General features: G+C 35.6%; 1 protein-coding gene and 1 pseudogene across 9 annotated transcripts in view; both read left to right on the top strand.

Moving 5' to 3' along the window:
• Nucleotides 1-19,645, top strand: part of DOCK7 (dedicator of cytokinesis 7) — a 234,757-nt gene that overhangs the window by 44,061 nt on the left and 171,051 nt on the right. For all 9 annotated transcript variants that reach the window (XM_030812931.1, XM_030812929.1, XM_030812928.1 and 6 more), the window contains exons 8-12: nt 6,198-6,264; nt 7,871-8,020; nt 9,218-9,298; nt 11,319-11,484; nt 17,316-17,458. In XM_030812931.1, the coding sequence (XP_030668791.1) occupies nt 6,198-6,264; nt 7,871-8,020; nt 9,218-9,298; nt 11,319-11,484; nt 17,316-17,458 (607 nt within the window). The remainder of the gene's footprint in view (nt 1-6,197; nt 6,265-7,870; nt 8,021-9,217; nt 9,299-11,318; nt 11,485-17,315; nt 17,459-19,645) is intronic.
• On the top strand, nt 1,105-1,685 carry LOC105739705 (annotated as a pseudogene).

The raw sequence follows: 19,645 nt of genomic DNA, 5'->3' as shown, positions 1-19,645 counted from the left end.
GGAAGAAAGATTTTAGGTAGAAGAAGGAATGATGAACAAAGAAAGAAATTGAAAAACATAAAGGTAAACCTGTGTTTGCTGTAATAGAGTCTAGTTTATGAGGTTAAAATAATTAAGATAGAACTAAAAATGAATAACACAATGTATAAATTGGGGGTCGATTAGGGTTAAAACATTCTAAGATCTTATTGTTTGGGAGAATAATAAAGATACTGATTAATATTTTAAAACTTAACTATGTACTTTAAAAGTTCTTGAGTAACCATTAAAAAAATAGAAATGTAAATTATAGGCAAAGGAGAAAAACTGGCTTGAAAGTGGAGCTATAAGTCAGTCCAAGAGAAAGGAGGCAAGAATGGAAAAACACTTAGAAAAAGTAGAACAGGCCAGGCACGGTGGCTCACGCCTGTAATCCCAGCACTTTGGGAGGCCGAGGCAGGCAGATCACCTGAGGTCAGGAGTTTGAAACCAGCCTGGACAATATGGTAAAACCCATCTCCACTAAAAATACAAAAAATTAGCTGGGCATGGTGGCGTGCATCTGTAATCCCAGCTACTTGGGAGGCTGAGGTAGGAGAATTGCTTGAACCCAGGAGGTGGAGGTTGCAGTGAGTAGAGATCACGCCATTGCACTCCAGCCTGGGTGACAGAGCAAGACTCTGTCTCAAAAAAAAAAAAAAAAAGAGAAAAAGTAAACAATAAAAATAAGCTGCTAGAAATGAATCCAAATATAAGTCTTAAGAATAAATATAAATGGACTAAACTATCCATTTAAGAGACAGATTATCGGACTGCATTAATAAAAAAAAACCCAGTTATATGCCTTTTATTAAAGAACAGGCAATCCATGTAAAACATAAGCACCCAGAAAGATTGAAAGTAAAAATATATATTAAGATATAATAGCAAATATTAACCAAATGAAAGCTGAGGGAACAATATTAACATCTTACAAAATTGACTTTAAGTCAAAACAGAGGGTCAATACATACTGATAAAATGGTAAAAACTGTACTATAATTGTTTGTAAGCAAATACGAAAACACACCCAATTTAGCCTTTCCCAGGTGGCTGCCAAAGTTGGGAGGGGGAAGGCCCTGGTGCATGAGGCTGAGGCCATCTCCGGGTTGCCCAGCGGCCATTGTGGCCAAGCGGGTACTGCTGAGCTGGAAGGTGGTGATCATGTGTTGCGAGGGCATCCACATTTCTGGCAATTTCTACAGAAACAAGTTAAAGTACCTGGCCTTCCTCTGCAAGTAGATGAACACCAATCCTTTCTGAGGCCCCTACCATTTCCAAGCCCCCAGCCACCTCTTTTGGTGGACCATGTGAAGCATGCTGCCCCACAAGACCAAGTGAAGCCAGGCTGCTTTGGACCACCTCAAGATGTTTGATGGGATCCCACTCCCCTATGAGAAAAAGTGGATGGTAGTTCCTGCTGCCCTCAAGGTTGTGTGCCTGAAGCCTGTGAGAAAGTTTGCCTACCTGGGGCTCCTGGCTCGTGATGTTGGCTGGAAGTACCAAGCAGTGACAGCCACCCTGGAGGAGAAGAGAAAGGAGAAGGCTAAGATCCACTACTGGAAGAAAAGACAGCTCATGAGTCTATAGAAACAGGCCAAAAGAACATGGAGAAGAAAATTGACAAATACACAGAGGTCCTCAAGAGCCATGAACTCCTGGTCTGAGCCCAGTAAAGACTGTTTATTCCTCATGCTTGGCCTGGCCTGCCCATCTTTCATTGCTGCCCTGGGATGTGGGGGACCCAGGAGGGGCAGTCCAGGTGCCACAGGCAGCCTGGGATGTAGGAAGCTGGGGTCAAGGAACAGACCTTAGTCACTGCCTTTCTATAAGGTTACTTTAAGCCACTCTAAGAATTGTGCAGACATAATTTGTCTATGACCTACTTGTTCATGAAAGAATTTTAGAAGATCAATAGTAGGAACAACCAGCTACTTTGGTTTCAGTAGTAGTAGCAAAAGGGAGCTGGAACGCTATTTGGAGGGGAACTCTACCTTGTGAATAGGGCATCTGTTTTAACTTCCCACCTGGTCATATGCTATACTCTGTAGCTGTTAGAATGTGAAACAACGCTTGGGGGACAGCATGAGTTTGCTGTTGTACAAAGGGTATTTACAGACACATAGACTGGGAACATGTGCAACCAAGAGGTTATAGGCGTTGCCCTTGCTCCTTCCCTGTATTTTGTGATCAGAATCAAATAAATTACTTTTAAAGGGAACAAATATGCACACACACACTTAATTTTTCCTTTGTTTTTTTTTTGAGACGGAATCTTGCTTTGTCACCAGGCTGGAGTGCAGTGGCAGAATCTCGGCTCACTGCAACACCTCCACCTCCTGGGTTCAAGTGGTTCTCCTGTCTCAGCCTCCCTAGTAGGTGGGACTACAGGCACCTGCCACCACGCCCGGCTAATTTTTTGTATTTTTAGTAGAGACGGGGTTTCACTATGTTGGCCATGTTGGCCAAGATGGTCTCGGTCTCTTGATCTCGTGATCCACCCGCCTCAGCCTCCCGAAGTGCTGGGATTACAGGAGTGAGCCACCATGCCCGGCCCACACACTTAATTTTTAAAAGACCTAATAAATAAGTCACATCTTATTTGTAATGTCTTACGGTAGGCCTTTGGTGATTAAAAAATGTTTTTTTCTTTCATTGTTGTAAGTATCCTCAACATTTTAAATAAGTGAATATGTAGAGTGGTACATTTATAGTGAATAAAAAATACCTGTTTTGCGCGTAATAGCCATTGAGTATTGCTCAGCAAGTAGCATTTCTTGAAACATGCCTATGTTTGATAGTATAGAAATAATGTGGCATTCTTTTTTTGAAGTTACTCAAATTGTGTACTGAATCCATGAGGAATATACTTTTTTTTAAAAAAAAGAAAAAACTCTACATGTACATTTTTGGCAGTATAAATTCTTGTCTACTTAAAGTAGAGCTCACTGGATTTGTGTTGGTTTCTTCAGTTTATTTTCTCCAGAATTCCGTCCTTTGTTCATGATAGTAATAATATGGATCTTTAAATACTGTTTAAGAATATTATAAAGTTATTGGCTGGGCCTGGTGGCTCACACCTGTAATTCCAGCACTTTGGGAGGCCAAGGCAGGCGGATCACCAGGTCAGGAGATCGAGACCATCCTGGCTAACATGGTGAAACCTCTACTAAAAATACAAAAAATTAGCTGGATGTGGTGGCGCGCGCCTGTAATCCCAGCTATTCGGGAGACTGAGGCAGGAGAATGGCGTGAACCCAGGAGGTGGAGCTTGCAGTGAGCCAAGATCGAGCCACTGCACTCCAACCTGGGCGACAGAGCGAGACTCCATCACAGAAAAAAAAAAAAAAAAAAAAAGAGTATTACAAAGTTTGCACTAAGTTACACATTGGGATACTAATTTTCTTTCTTTTAAAATTTTTTTTTAAAAATTAGAAATTGGATCTTGCTGTGTTTCCTAGGCTGGTCTTGAACTCCTGGCCTCAAGTGATCCTCCCACCTTGGCCTCTAATTTTCTGAATAAGTAAATTAGCATTTCACTTTGATCTGCTTTTGTTTATTTTTAGCTGAATCTGCAATTTATATGAAAATACAAAGGGCCAAAAGAGGCAGGACAGTTTTGAAGAACTTTATTAAAAAAAAACCCAACCAGATATGAAAACTAGTATGAAACTATGTAATTAAGATGGTATAGTATTGGTACATGATTAGACAACTAGAGCACTGGAATAGAGGAAAGAGCTAGAAAAGTCTGTACTTGAAAGATTCCCACTTTATGTACAGTAGTACTCTACAAACATGTCAACATTTTGCCAAATGAATGCTGTTAATATTATGTAAAATTATTTCATTAAACATTTATTACTTCAACTAAAAAAAAGGAGCTAAAAAAAGACCCACATGTTTATGCATTTTTGATTTGTAATAACAGTGGACATTTTTTATAGTATGGAAAGGATAATCCTTTCAATAAATTGGCAAGACAGTTGGATATCTGTTTCTCTCCCCTGCTTTCCTCTCTGTGTCTATCTGTCTTGTCTATGTATGTGTTTCTCATATACACACACACACACACACACACACACATAATTTGTATCATGTGAGGCAGTGGTCAAGTTTCCTATTTTCATATCTATATATATGAAAATATATATATTCATGAATATATATATATTCATGAAAATATATATATACATGAAAAAATATATTCATGAAATATATATATTCATGAAAAATATATATATTCATATATATAGATATGAAAATAGGAAACTTGACCACTGCCTCACATGATACACAAAATTTTTTTTACAGATTGATAGTAGACATAAATGTGAAGGACAAAATGGTAAAGTTTCCAGAAGATAATGTAGGGATTATCTTTATGATCTTATAGAAAGAAAAATATTTCTTTGACATGACACAGAAAGCACTACCCCTAGAAGAAAACATTGACACATTTTACTTCATTAAAATGGACAACTTTGTTCATCGAAAGACGCAAGAGAAGATAAATCATAGAGAAGGAGAAGGTATTTCCAACACATATACTTGGCAGCGTGCTCATTTCTAGAATGCATAAAGAACAACAAATTGATGAGGAAAGAGTCAAACGATAAATAGAAAAATGGGCCAACCGAAAATATCCAAATGGTCAGTGAATATATGAAAAGATTCCCATGAAAAATCCAGTGAGATACCACTTATTTACTGGATTGGCCAAAATAAATGGACCGACAGTATCAAAAGGATGCAGAGTAGGTTTTGTAGAGGTTGACACGTGGACAGGATCACCAAGATCTCTTTTCATTTGACTTGTAGTTGGGTTTTACTAAGGGATGTATCAGCAGGAAGTTAGAGGGTAGAAGAGAGTTCCCTGCTGAGTCACTTAGATCTGTTGCCTCTTTTTTTCCAAGGCCAGTTTCTGTGAAGGACCTTCGGTATAGCTATCCTTTCTAGTTTTTGGTTATTACTTCCATGTTCTCTTTTAGGTCTATGGTTGGTAATGACTCTTGCTTTTGCTAGTCCCAGGGAATGGCACTCTCTGTAGTTGTTTCCTCAAGATCCTGTCCAAATCCTTGTAAATGTCCCTTTATTAAACTCTCACCCTAATGTAAATATGTTGTGTATTTTCTACAAGGTCCTCAATTCTCTTTTAATACAAAATATGCAATGTGGAGCAGGGTTATTACAATGTCAGCACTATTGACTTTTTTGTCTAGATGGTTCTTTGTTGTCAGGGACTGTCCTGTACAGTGTAGGATGTTCAGTCATATGTCCAACTTCTAACTGCTAAGTGACAGTAATACTCCTGTAGTTTCGATAACCAAAAATGTATGTAGGTATTGCCAAATGTTCTTTGGGGGCAAAATTGTCCTTCATTGAGAACCGCTACTCTAGAGTTTTAGTTAACCTCACATTATATATTATTTCATTCAACAAATATTTACTAGATGTTTACCGTATGTAAGTCATTTTTCTTAGAAATGAGTTAGACATCTCAATTAAGTATACAATTTTGCCGGATTCATATAATGGGAATTACTATGCCAGCATTAAAAATGATGGTAAGAATAATATTTATAATGTGAAAATTTGTCCACAAAATGTTAAGTTAAAAAAGCAGACTACAAAGTATTATGTATACTGTGACACTGTTTAAAAAAATTTGTTTGGCAAGTCCATTTATGCATAAAGTCTAGATGGATTAGGCATTAAACTGTTAATTGTGATTCTTTGGATGCTCCTGTTTTCCTCTGAATATTCTAATGTGTTTTCTAAGATTTTTACATTGAATATATTATTTATAATCTGAAAAAACATTAGGCTTTTATTTTTAAAACTTATTTAAAAATGAACATATCTACATATATAAGTGACCGTGTTAGAAAGTGATTAGTGCCTCAGAATGGACATAATATGTCGTTAGGCTTTTAGACAATTTGAGTTTATTTGTAGCTGGATAAATTAATTAGGATTAACTAGAGAAGATAAGGTTGATTTAGACTCTGAACGACATGCATAGAACAGTGTATTTCAGGAAGAAGTTTTAGTATAGGCAAAGGCACAGGTGTAGAAAAGTGCCAGGTATTGTGATAATTTAGTTTTGGAATCAATTTCTCTCCAACTGTGTATTTTATATTTATTTTTAAATTATTTTATCCTTTTTCTTCATAAAGGTTTGAAATTGAAATTGAACCCATTTTTGCAAGTTTGGCTTTATATGATGTCAAGGAAAAGAAAAAGGTAAGATTATATACTTTGACCATAGTCATTTGTCATAATCATTGGTTTCAGAAACCTGTTTGTTTTATAAGATTGATTTTTTTGAGAACTGTTAAACATAGATCTTTTTAAAAAGGAAATAGAAATTTAATTTATTAGGACTAGTTAAATATTTTCTTATAAATTACTGTAATTGAAAACAGGTTATTGTTTCACTGAAAGAGTTTTAAAAGCAAATAGCAGAATAGCAGAAGCAACTTTAAGAAATAGAAAAGACAATACAAGAAAAGCACTTTTGGCAAGCAATACATAATGATAGGAATGACAATGACAGTGAATTTTTATTGACATGATTTTCAAATTCTCACCAGCGCAAGCTCCGCCCCCCAGGTTCACGCCATTCTCCTGCCTCAGCCTCCTGAGTAGCTGGGACTACAGGTGCCTGCCACTACGCCCAGCTAATTTTTTTGTATTTTTAGTAGAGACTGGATTTCACCGTGTTAGCCAGGATGGTCTTGATCTCCTGACCTCGTGATCCGCCCATCTCGGCATCCCAAAGTGCTGGGATTACAGGCGTGTCAGAAGGTTATTTTACAACATTTCTTAATTTAATATTCTAAGACTAATATGTAGTAGAAACTTGAAGTGCTGGCCTTGTGGCTCACATCTGTAATTGCAGCACTTTGGCAGGCCAAAGTGGGAGAATTGCTTGAGGCCAGGAGTTCCAGACCGGCCTGGGCAACATAGTGAGACCCCCATTGCTACTAAAAACAATTTAAAATTAAAAAAAGAAAAAAGGACACTTGAAGTGCCTTCAGTGACTTCTGCTGCCAACACAAGACATATTATGGATTTCTTTAATGGAATTCTGCTCTAGCAACTCTTATTTGCTAACTCGAAACTGCTGGGATATTATTCATAAATTTTTTTAAAACTCAATTTGGAATCCATCATCTCAATGATAATTTCTTTGTATACTTCGTTAGAGATTACTTTTTTTTTTTTTTTTTTGAGATTGAGTCTTGCTCTTTTGCCAGGCTGGAGTGTAGTGGCACAATCTTGGCTCACTGCAGCCTCTACCTCCCAGGTTCAAGTGATTCCCCTGGCCCAGCCTCCCGAGTAGCTGGGACTATAGGCGCACGCCACCATGCCTGGCTAATTTTTTGTAGTTTAGTAGAGATGGAGTTTCCCCATTTTGGCCAGGATGGTCTCCATCTCCTGACCTTGATCCCCCTGCCTCTAATTAAAAGAATTTGGAATATGGTTGTTTAGAATATGCTTATTATGTTTTCCAAATAGCTTGTTTACTTTTTTTACTTTGATTTAGGTATGTAAAGATTGGTCTCAGTGAAATATAAACTTTACATTAGAGTATAATATCCTACTATCTGTAGATAAATAAATAATGTTTTTTTTGAGAATTATTTAACATGAATGTTTTTAAAAAGAAAATAGATATTTAATTTATTAAGATTAAATGTTTTCTTATTATGATTACTGTAATTGAAAACAGGTTATTGTTTCATTGAAAGAGTTCTAAAAGTAAGTAGCAGAAGCAGCTTTCTTTTAAGAAATAGACACTGTAAAATGTACAGATTTTAAAGTTTAACATATTAATGTTTTTTAGATTTCAGAAAACTTTTATTTTGACCTTAATTCTGAGCAGATGAAAGGGTTGTTACGTCCACATGTACCACCTGCTGCCATTACCACCCTGGCAAGATCAGCAATTTTTTCTATCACTTATCCTTCCCAAGATGTTTTTCTTGTAATAAAGGTGAGAATAATGTTAAATATATTTGTTTATTTTGTAGTGTCTGTATACTTGTCTGTCAGTATTATAAACTTTTCAAGGGCTAAGATTTGACCTTTACTTATTTTTTTTTCATCTTAATATTCTTTAACACAATATTGGACATACACAGTAGGTGCTACCTAATTTTCTTGAACTCTTTATTAGAATTCTTCAGTGAAACAGAACTAATAGGAATATATATATATATATATATCTTATATCTGTTTTGTTTATTGTAGTTTTTAACTACATTTTCATATCAGGAAGTATGAGACTTTCAACTTTCTTCTTTTTTCCCTAAATTTGTTTTGATTATTCAGGGTCTTTTGAGTTTCCCTATGAATTCTAGGATGGGTTTTTCTATTTCTGCAAAAAAAAAAAAAAAATCATTGAGATTTTGATAAGGTTTGCATTAAGCTTATAGATTGCTTTGGGTAGTTTTGACATCTTAATGATATCAAATTTTTTCAATCCATGAACACAGGATTTCTTTTCATTTATTTGTGCCTAATTTAATTTCTCTCAGCAATGTTTTATAGTCTTCAGTGTATATAGATCCTTTACTTTCTTGGTTAAGTTTATTTGTAAGTATCCTACTCTTTTTGATGGTATTATAAATGAAATTTTTTTTTTAATTTCCTTTTTCGATTCCTCATTGCTAGTATGTAGATTTTGTATCCTGTAACTTTGTTGAATTCATTGATTAGTTCTAACAGTTTTTTTTGTGGCATCTTTAAAGTTTTCTACATAAAAGATCATAGCATTTGGGAGATAATTTTACTTCTTCCTTTCCAATTAGATGCTTTATGTATTTTTCTTGTTTAGTTCTCAGGCTTGGGCTTCCATTACTATGCTTAATAGGTGAGGCTAAGATGGGCATTCTTGTCTCATTCATGATGTTAGAGGAAAAGCTTTCAGTCTTTAACCATTGAGTATGATGTTAACTGTGGGCTTTTCATATATGGCCTTTATTATGGTAGTTTCTTTGTATTACTACTTTGTTGAGTGTTTCTGCCATGAAAGGGTACTGAATTTTGTCTGTTTGTTCTACAGCAATTGAGATGTCATATTTTTTTTTCTGTCATTTTGTTAATGTGTTATGTTGATTTTCATATATTGAACCATCCTTGAATTTCAGGCTTTTAAAAGCTTAATCTTAACTTTTTTTGCCTTTGACAGCTAGAAAAAGTCCTGCAGCAAGGAGACATTGGAGAGTGTGCAGAACCATATATGATTTTCAAAGAAGCAGATGCCACCAAGGTAGAATGTTATGCTTCTCAATTCCCCCACTTATTACTATTGTAACTTGGGAGAATGCTATACAAAGCATATTAAAGAATTTTACTAGTACTATATTTTTTTCTGTAGGCCCGCTTTCTATCTTCCTTTCTTCTTTATTTAATTTGTCACCTAGCCTTGTCATATGCTGTGGTATTCTTTAAAAATCTCTTCTATCTCAAAACTGATTCTTTAAATTTTTTTCTTCATGGAGAGAACTAAATTAATTCAGTTTAACTCCTGAATAATTAAAGGTTTTCTTTATTTATAAAATCGTGATATTGATAGAACTTTTCCTAGCAAAATAGAAGTATTCTTGGCTTCCATCTGACTGCAGATTATTAAGGAATATAGTAAAAAATATAATAGTCTTTAAAAAAAGAAAATACAGCCTTTTTTTGCCATCAGATGGCTAATCTTTAGATTTTTTTTTTCTTTTGAGACAGTCTTGCTCTGTCACCCAAACTGGAGTCCAGTGGCAGGATCTTGGCCCACTGCAACCTCTGCTTCCTGGGTTCAAGTGATTCTCCTGCCTCAGCCTCCCGAGTAGCTCGAATTACAGGCATGTGCCACCACACCCAGCTAAGTTTTGTATTTTTAGTAGAGACGGGGTTTTATCATGTTGGTCAGGCTGGTCTTGAACTCCTGAACTCAAGTGATCCACCTGCCTCAGCCTCCCAAAGTGCTGGGATTACAGATGTGAGCCACCATGCCCAGCCTAATTGCTAGAATGTATATAAACTTATAAAAGCAAAAAAAAGTTGGATAATTGATAACAAATTTCAGATACTATGGGTTAGCTACAAGAATACAAGTGATCTTTGGATCTTTGAACACAAGATTTAATACTGGAACTTCCGGGAGAAGTATGCTTGAGGAATACTGGGTAAGCAACCCAAACCCAGAAAATGTTTTGCTGTTTTCCCAAGGTTCATAACAAGAACTGAGCTTTTTCTGTAGATCTGAGCACATGATATTCTTTTCTTGATCCTTGATTACCTGGCTGAACTAACGGTTAAAGTATAGTATTCTGGCTGTCCCCAGGTTGTCATTTTACAAATTAAATTTGCTCTGTTACATAGTGCTCTTAAATATACTAGCAGCTTATTCTGCTCTTTGCTTATATTTACATACACTGATAGAATTAAGTATATTTGAAGTATATTTAAAACAAGGAACTGTTTTAAGGGTATAATAGAGATAGTAATAAATAGTGGTATCATTTAGTTATTGTTTCATCTTTTTCTAGCCCTGAGTCCCAAGGTAGGACACTGTCGTAGTGTATACTTCAACATCCCATCTGCAAAGAGTATATGAGAGAGGTAGTATAGATTTTTAGTCTTGAGTGTTGATTGGCTTTTGCAGGCCACCTCGTGATGTTTGTTTCAGGAGTAGCCTAAAAGTTGAGCCAGACTCAAGATGTCTTCCAGATATGCTTGTACTATTAAATATTTGGACCGTTAGTATTTTTCCAGCATTTAGTCTTCTTCTAATACTTTTTACTTTCCTTCTTTTGTTACATCTCTGAGCTTGTTTATCATTGGCCTATTCGTGCTTCCCCACTCTTAACTCATGGTTGTTATAAGTTAGGGACTATTTCAAATTTGCTCAGCTACTTCCATCTTTTATAGAGTAACAAAATTTAACAAATTATAACCTAGAATATTTTGTAGTTACCAGTTGCTGACTAGACCATGGTTATACTTCCTAAAACAATACTTGCAATACATAATACATGTTTGGTACTTGCTCTCTTCTCCCCAGAATAACATAATCACAAACAGAAATTTCAAAGACCTGCTCTGCACGTACATTTGTAGAATGTGTTGAGTTTGTTCACTGGTTAAGATATTGCACTAATACTTCATCTCTGTAAGGTACAGATTTTTTTTCTCTGCTGAGAATTGAGACTTCTCATCCTTTTCCTTTATGTAGTATGAAGTAGCCTTTAATTGATTTCTTTCAAGTATAATCATATAATGTATAAAGTTCTGTTTTGCAGAATAAAGAAAAACTGGAGAAACTGAAGAGTCAAGCAGATCAGTTTTGCCAAAGGCTTGGGAAATATCGCATGCCTTTTGCTTGGACTGCAATCCATTTAATGAATATTGTTAGCAGTGCTGGGAGTTTGGAAAGAGATTCTACAGAAGTAGAAATCAGTACTGGAGGTAAGAGTGTTTCATACAAAACATTTCTAAATGTTTACTTTTTTCTTCTTTTTTTTGAGATGGAGTCTCGCTCTGTGGCATAGGCTGGAGTGCAATGGCACGATCTTGGCTCACTGCAACCTTTGCCACCCGGGTTCAAGCAATTCTGCTGCCTCAGCCTCCTGAGTAGCTGGGATTACAGATGTGTGCCACCATGCCTGGCTAATTTTTGTATTTTTAGTAGAGATGGGGTTTCACCATTTTGGCCAGACTGGTCTCGAACTACTGACCTCAAGTGATCCGCCTGCCTCGGCCTCCCAAAGTGCTGGGATTATAGATGTGAGCCACCATGCCCGGCCTCTTTTTTCTTATATAAGCTTGTTTCATTTGTAGACTCTGCAATGTAATATTGCATAAAAAGGATTTTCTTTTTTCTTTTTTTGCCTTTTTCTCATTTAACACCATTATTAAGATATAATTCACATACCATATAGGTCACCAATTTAAATTGTACAATACAGCAGATCTTCAAATATCTCATTTTGTTTTTGATTTTTTATAATGTTAATGAGGAAAAGAATTGATTCCTGGCTGGAGCTACTGTCTGTGTAGAGTTTGCATGTTCTCCCCAAGTCTGTGTGGGGAGTTTTGGGTACTCATTTCCTCCCCAATCCCAAAGCTGTGCTCATGAGGTGAATTGGCATGTCTTAAGTGGTAGCAGCGTAAGGTAACCTGGGTGTGTGTGTGTGAGTGCACCTGTGATGGAATAGCGTCCTGTCCAGGACAGGTGCCTGCCTGTTGTGCAGGACCCCTATTGACTTTGTTATGTATAGCATCATATCAGAGAGGCTGAAAAAGAGATGGGGAGCCAGAGAATGAGACATAGGGTTTACTGAGGGAACTTACATGCAGAGTGGCAAGCTGGACCAAAAACCACAGCCACTTGAAAAAGCATGCAGTTTATGTAGCATTTTCACTTAGCATTCTCCCCCTAGTAACTTCCACCTGGAAACCCTCATTTAACCCAAAACAAAGGGCCTTGATTCCATGTATGGCCTAGATTTCACTGGATAGGCTAGAAGTTCAGATGTCCTTATCCTCATAGATAAGGAATGAATCTTCAAGTTTGGCCACTCCCAGGTTCCTTAGCTCGGAACTCCGAATACAAATTCTTTTTAGACCATAGGGTCATTCTCAGGGTTTGCTTAAGTTACTGCTGTCAGGTGCATTTGTCATACACTGCCTTCTTTCCTGCGCTGCTGGAACAGGCTTCGGCCACTTGTGACCTTGAACTGGGATAATTGGGTAAATAATTATCCTACTTATTTTTATTAATCTTTCTTAAATGTATGTATAGTGCACATTTATTTGAATGTTTAATATTAGAAGTGTTTTGAATATTTAGAAGTTTGATGAAGTTTTTGTGACCAGAAATATGCTGTAGGGACTTAACTCTTGCTTATATCGATTAACATATGGTAAAATTGATTTGTTAGACAACGTGTTGCTTGAAGTCACAGTTTTGAAGAACTGAAACATGATGTTAAGTGAGGACTTACTGTACAGTGTTTTCCTGGTATATTCACAGGATTCTGCAACCACTACTACAGAATACTTAGGTACCCATCTTGGAACACTTTTGTACTCATTATCAGTGGTCAGTCCTCATTCCCCTGGAGTCTTCCAACCTGACCCTAAACAACCTTTAATATATATTCTGTCTCTATAGATTTGTCTGTGCCAGACATTTCATACAAATTGACTTGTATAATATAGTCTTTTGTGGCTAGCTTCTTTCACTTACCATAATGTTTTTCAGGTTCATCCATGTCGTAGCATGTATTGGTATCATTTCTTTTTATTGCCAAATAATCTGTTGTATTGATATACTGTATTTATTTATCAGTTGATTTGGGTTGTTTTCTACTTTTAGTTTATTATGAATAATGTTTCATAGTGTTGAAACGTCATGTACAAGCTTTCGTGTGGACCTTTTTTTTTCTTAGATATGTAGATATATAGCTAGGAGTGAAATTGCTGGGTCATATGATAATTCTGTGCTTAATCTTTTGAAGGACTGCCACACTGTTTTCCAATTTGGCTGCACCTTCAAAAATTCCACTAGCATTCCACTAGTGTATGAAGGTTCCAGTTTCACCATATCTTTACCAATATAACATATCGTCTGCTCTTTGATTATAGTCATTCTAGTGCAAGTGAAGTGGTACTCATTGTAGGTTGGATTTACCTTTTCTTAATAGCTAGCGATATTAAGCATCATTTTGTGTGTATTGGCTATTTATGTATCTTTCTTGGAGTAATAGGTATTTTTAACCTTTGCTCATTTTTTAATGGCTTTGGTCTTTTTATTATTTATTAGTAGTTGATGCCTTTTTTTTAAATGGGGTTTTAACCTTCTTGGCATTGAGTTGTAGGAGTTCTTTATATGTTCAGGATGCAAATTCCTTACCTAATATATGATAGCAAATATTTTCTCCGAGTCTGTGAGTTCACTTTTCTTGATGGTATTGTTCATAGCACAGAAGTTTTAAATTTTGATGAAATTACATTTTTCTATTTTTTTCTTTTGTCACTGTGCTTTTGGTGTTTTATCTAAGAAACAATTACGTAATATGAATCAAAATTTACTTGTATGTATTCTTGTAAGAGTTTTATAGTTTCAGCTGTTACATTTAGGTTTATAATAATCCATTTTGAGTTAATATTTGTATGTTATGAGGTAGGAGTCCAATTTCATTCTTTTTATGTGGATATCCAGTTGTTTCAGCACCATTTATTAAAAAGGCTATTCTTTTCCCATTGAATTTTCTTAGATCCCTTATTGAAAGTCAATTGACCATTCATGTGGGATTTATTTCTGGACTCTCAATCCCATTCCATTGATCTGTATGCCAGTGCTTTACTGCAGGGGTTCCTAACTCCCAGGTGGCAGACAGGTACCTGTCTGTGGCCTGTTAGGATCCGGGCCATGGAGCAGTAGGTGAGCAGCAGCTGAGCTAGCATTATCACCTGAGCTCTGCCTCCTGTCAGATCAGTAGTGGCATTAGATTCTGGTAGGAGCATGAACCATATTGTGAGCTGCATATGCAAGGGATCTAGGTTACATGCACCTTATGGGACTCTAATGATAAATGTAATGCGCTTGAATCATCCTGAAACGATCCCCCCACCCCCATCTGTGGAAAAATTTTCTTCCATGAAACCAGTCCTTGGTGCCAGAAAGGTTGGGGATTGCTGCTATACCATATTACTTTACCTTTGAAGTAAGTTTTGAAATTGAGAAGAGTGGGTCTTCCAACTTTTATCCTGTTTCAAGATTTATTTTGGCAATTTTGGGTTTCTTTTATTTCCATATAAATTTAGGACCAGCTGTCGGTTTGTGCACAAAGGCATCTGGGATTTTGATAGGGCTGACATTGAATCTCTAAGTCAATTTATAGATTGTTGCCATTTTAACAATTTTAAATCTTTGAATCTATGAACATGAAATTTTTTTCATTTATTTAAATCTTTTTCATTTTTTTCAGCGTTGTGTCATTTTCAGTGTACAAGTCTTTCTCTTGTTAAATTTATACCCTAGTATTTTATTGTTTCTTGATAATATTTTAAATGGAATTGTTTTCTTAATTCTGTCTTTAGAATGTCCATTTCTAGTGTATAGAAATAAAATTGACTTTTCTATATTGATCTTATACTCTGAAACCTTTTTGAATTTGTTTACTAAATTTGAATTGTTATTCATTTTTTTCCCCAGATTTTTTAGGATTTTCTGCATACAAAATCATGTCATCTGCACTTTTCGTTTTCAGTCTGGGTGCCTTTTGTTTCTTTTTCTTTTCTGTCTTTATTAGAACCTCTTCTGCAATGTTTTAGAAATGACAAGAGTGGATATCCTTGTCTTATTCTTGACTTTAGGGAAAATACATTCAGTCTGTCACCATCAAGTATGATATTTGCTGTTGGCTTTTCATAGATGTATTTTGGTAGATTGAGGAAGTTCTCTTCTATCCCTAATTTTTAAAAGTGTTTTTATCATGAAAGTCTGTTAGATTTTGTAAAATACTTTTTCTGCCTCTATTAAAATTTTTTGTCCTGTATCCTTTTAATGTGGTGTTGCATTAAATGTGATGATGTGGTTTTTGGATGTTAAATTAACCTTAAATTCCTGGGAAAAGTCTTGCTTGGTCACGGCATGTAATCTTTTTTATGTGTTGTTGGAGTCTGTTTGCTAGTATTTTGTTTAGGATTTTTGCATCTATATTCATAAGGTATATTAGTCTGTAGTTTTTCTTTCTTTTGATGACTGTGTCTGGTTTTGGTATCAGGGTAATACTGGCCTCATTGAATGAGTTGTGAAGTGTTCCTTCCGTTTTTTTGGAAGGGTTTTTGAAGGATTGGTATTAATTCTTTGAAAGTTTGGAAGAATTCACCAGTGAACCTGTCATGGCCTGGTCTTTTCTTTGTGGTAAGTTTTTTCATTACTAACTCGATCTCTTTACTTGTTTTAGGTCACATTTTCTTTCATCTTGAGTCAGTTTTAATATAAATACTTTGTATCTTTCTAGAAATTTGTCAATTTCATCAAAGTTATCTAGTTGGTATCTAATCTAAGTGTTGGCCTACAGTTGTTCATAGTATTGCTGTATATTCCTTTATTCCTTTTACTCTGTAAAGTCTGTAAATGATATCTCTTCTTTCATTCCTGATTTTAGTAATTTGAGTCTTCTTTTTTTTTTTTGGTTCATCATTTTAGCTAAAGATTTGTCAGATTTATCTTTTGAAGAAACAGTTTTTGGTTTAATTGATTTTTCTGTATGGTTTTTATAGCTTCTCTTTTCCTTATTTCCACTCTGCAGTTGTCTCTTGTAGCCTTCTGCTGATTTTGGATTTAGTTTCTCTTCTTTTGTAGTTTGTAGTTTGTTGAAGTCTCAGGTTATATTACTGATTTGAGATAGTTCTTTTTAAAATAGACATTAATAGCTATAAATCATCCCCCGAGCACTGCTTTAGCAATGCTTTGGTATGTTGTTTTTGCATTTTCATACATCTTAAATACTTTGTAATTTCTATTATTCCTTCTTTATCCGTTAGCTATTTTTTAAATGGGCTGTTATACTTACACACATTTGTGAATTCCCCAAATTTTCTTCTGTTTTTGATTTATAGTTTAATTCTTCTGTTGTTGGAGAACATATTTTATATGATTTTAATCTCTTTGAATGTATTGTGTCTTGTTTTATGGCTTAGTATATAGACTGTTTTAGAGAATATTTTTAAGTGCTTGACAAGAATGTGTATTCTGCTCTCGCTTAGTGTAGTGTAGTGTAGTGTAAATGTCCGTTAGGTCTAGTTTGTTTATAGTTTTGTGCAAGTATTCTATTTCCTTGTTAATCTTCAGTCTAGTTCTGTTGGTTTTAAATAATAGGATTATCTTGCAAGTACTTTGAATACAAGTTATCTTACAATTTTCTTTCAAACTAAAGAGCTAAGACTGAGGGACGATTAACGATGACTAAAATTTCCCTGTGGTAAACATTTTGTAGTAAATGCATACTTCCTCTGTAGCTGTTCCTTGTGGCTCATCATTGGTCATGTCCATAGATCTTTGCATGTTGGAAACTTATTTTTACACCTGTGATGTTGTAAAAAGACAACCAGAAGATTTAGGTACTTTGTTACTAATCTCTCCAAAAGCAAAATTCTCCTACTATACTTGATACGCTGAGTGGGTAATTTTCAATTTAGTAGATTCTTCCTTGTGTTTGGAAAGCTACTTTAAAACAAAATTTAACTTTTATGAAAATGAATTTTTTTTTTTAATTCTTTTGTAGAACGAAAAGGGTCTTGGTCAGAGAGGAGGAATTCTAGTATTGTTGGCAGACGATCACTTGAAAGGACAACAAGTGGAGATGATGCTTGTAACTTGACGAGCTTTCGACCAGCTACCCTCACAGTGACAAATTTTTTTAAGCAGGTATTGTTCTGTCATGTAGGAATTTTGGGGAGATGTTTGTGCATAAATATTTTTAGTTTCAGAAAGGTAGTAATTGTACTATACATGTATGCAAGGGTGATTCCAAGAAACTTAAAAACTTTAAGAATAAAAATAATAAAAGCAACTATAAGAATGAGAAACGATTTATATTGTTCCTATTATTTTAGCATTATATTTATTTAAATGTGAAATGTTGACCATGACTAATAATGCATCAAAATCCATCTTTCATACCTGTATCCTGTTTTTTTTTTTTTTTTTTTCCTTCTCCTTGAGACAGAGTCTCGCTCTGTTGCCCAGGCTGGAGTGCAGTGGCACGATCTCGGCTCACTGCAACCTCCGCCTCCCGGGTTCAAGCAGTTCTCCCTGCCTCAGCCTCCTGAGTAGCTGGGATTACAGGCGCCCACCATGCCCGGCTAATTTTTGTATTTTTTAGTAGGGACAAGATACTAAATGTTGGCCAGGCTGGTCTCGAACTCCTGACCTCATGATCCACCCTCCTCGGCTTCCCAAAGTGCAGGGATTACAGGCGTGAGCCACCATGTCCAGCCTGTATCCTATTTCCAAATTGTTAATAGTGTAACTTTTCTTAAACATTGGTTGTTTATGAATTTTCTTTATGAGAATGAGTATGTGGCCTACATGTCTTCCCCACACAAGTATTTTTGGCCTAAACTATCATATTCATAATATGTGAAATAGAACTTTCAGGCCCTAGGAGTGCATTTTGTGCTAAAGTGAGGTCAGTGTTATTTTTAGAGGTGAATGTATAGATCCAAGACGTTCTCTATCAAAGGTATTTTACTCTTTGCAAACCTGTTCCCTTCACTTTTAACCATGAGTCAAATCTGTATTTTTCCAATGCCAGTCATGATTCTTAATGATAATGAAAATCAGCTTAGTAGATGACACCCAGGTTAAAAAAGAAAATAAAACATGAGTAGAATAGAAAAAATAGTGCATTGCATGTAGTAAGGTTAAATATTGCTTCAGGGAGTTGTTCCCCCCCTCCCCCTTTTGTATGAGTGTACACATGTATATATGTATATACTAGATTTTGATGTAAAATGGATTCTGTGTCATGAATCAAGATCAGAAAATTTTGAAAGTCTTTGTTGTAAATGACTAGGTGACTGGAACCGTATAAGAATGGGGAGAAAATTTGTATTAGCGTAACAAACTGGAGTAGTACATGTTTTGGAGTGGATTAAGGGAAAATGCTAATAATTCCTTCAAAATTCCTTTTTCTGAGATGTTATTCTGAGTAAGAAGAGGAAATCCTGGCTTACTGATATCTCGTAACTTGAGAGGGCAGGAATTGAGGGTAGACCTCAATTGAATGGACCTTGAATAGACAGATAGCAATCTACTTGAAGTCCCCTTCACTGTTACATATCAGTAGTATTCATAGGCAGCTACTCTGAGAAACTCATAGGAAAAAAAGCCAGTGATAAATGTCTCAAATGGTATTGGTCTTTTTATTATGGACAGTAGTAAAAGAGAGTCTAGAGAAGACTACACTTGGATAAAGTGATAGGCCAGATATAGCTAGGAAATGGGGTGGTAGATTTGCTACAGTGACACAACCTTGCAGGTATGTTACTTCCCCCTCTTTCTACTTCTTCAGCTGCTACACCACTTCTGCTGGTATTTCCACAGCTTTCTTTTCATTTCTTCAGCCTGCTATTTATCAATAAATTGGTATTATAAGCATAAATCAACAAGCCATCCACCCCCTATCTATTTATCCAACCAGTATTTTTTGAGCATTCGTCCCCATGTTCTGGACACTGTTTTGAATACTGTTACTATAACTGGGAAGTAGCACAAAATGATTATGAAAACTTAAAAATAAATGATTGCTGGAAACGTGGAGCAGTGGAAAATGTTTACAGTACAGAAACTGTTTAATATGGTTCTGTATTAAAAATTTTTAACCATGAGCATATACTATTTTTGTAACTATTTTTAAGTAGCTAGAAAATTATGCATCAGGCAAGTGCAAATTAAGTTAAAAACAGAGATTACCATTTTAATTAAGTAGAATTTAAGGCACAGATTTTTCCCTAAATGAGACACAGAAGGCAGTTTTTTCTTTTTCAGTTTATGAGAGATTACTGTCTACAGTAGGGATATAGTAATCATTAGTATTTATGTACGGATTTA

The sequence above is a fragment of the Nomascus leucogenys genome, chromosome 5, assembly GCF_006542625.1.
Source record: "Nomascus leucogenys isolate Asia chromosome 5, Asia_NLE_v1, whole genome shotgun sequence".
Classification (NCBI taxonomy): domain Eukaryota; kingdom Metazoa; phylum Chordata; class Mammalia; order Primates; family Hylobatidae; genus Nomascus; species Nomascus leucogenys.
Note: the sequence above shows the minus strand (reverse complement) of the source record. Positions and strands in the feature narration are given on the sequence as shown.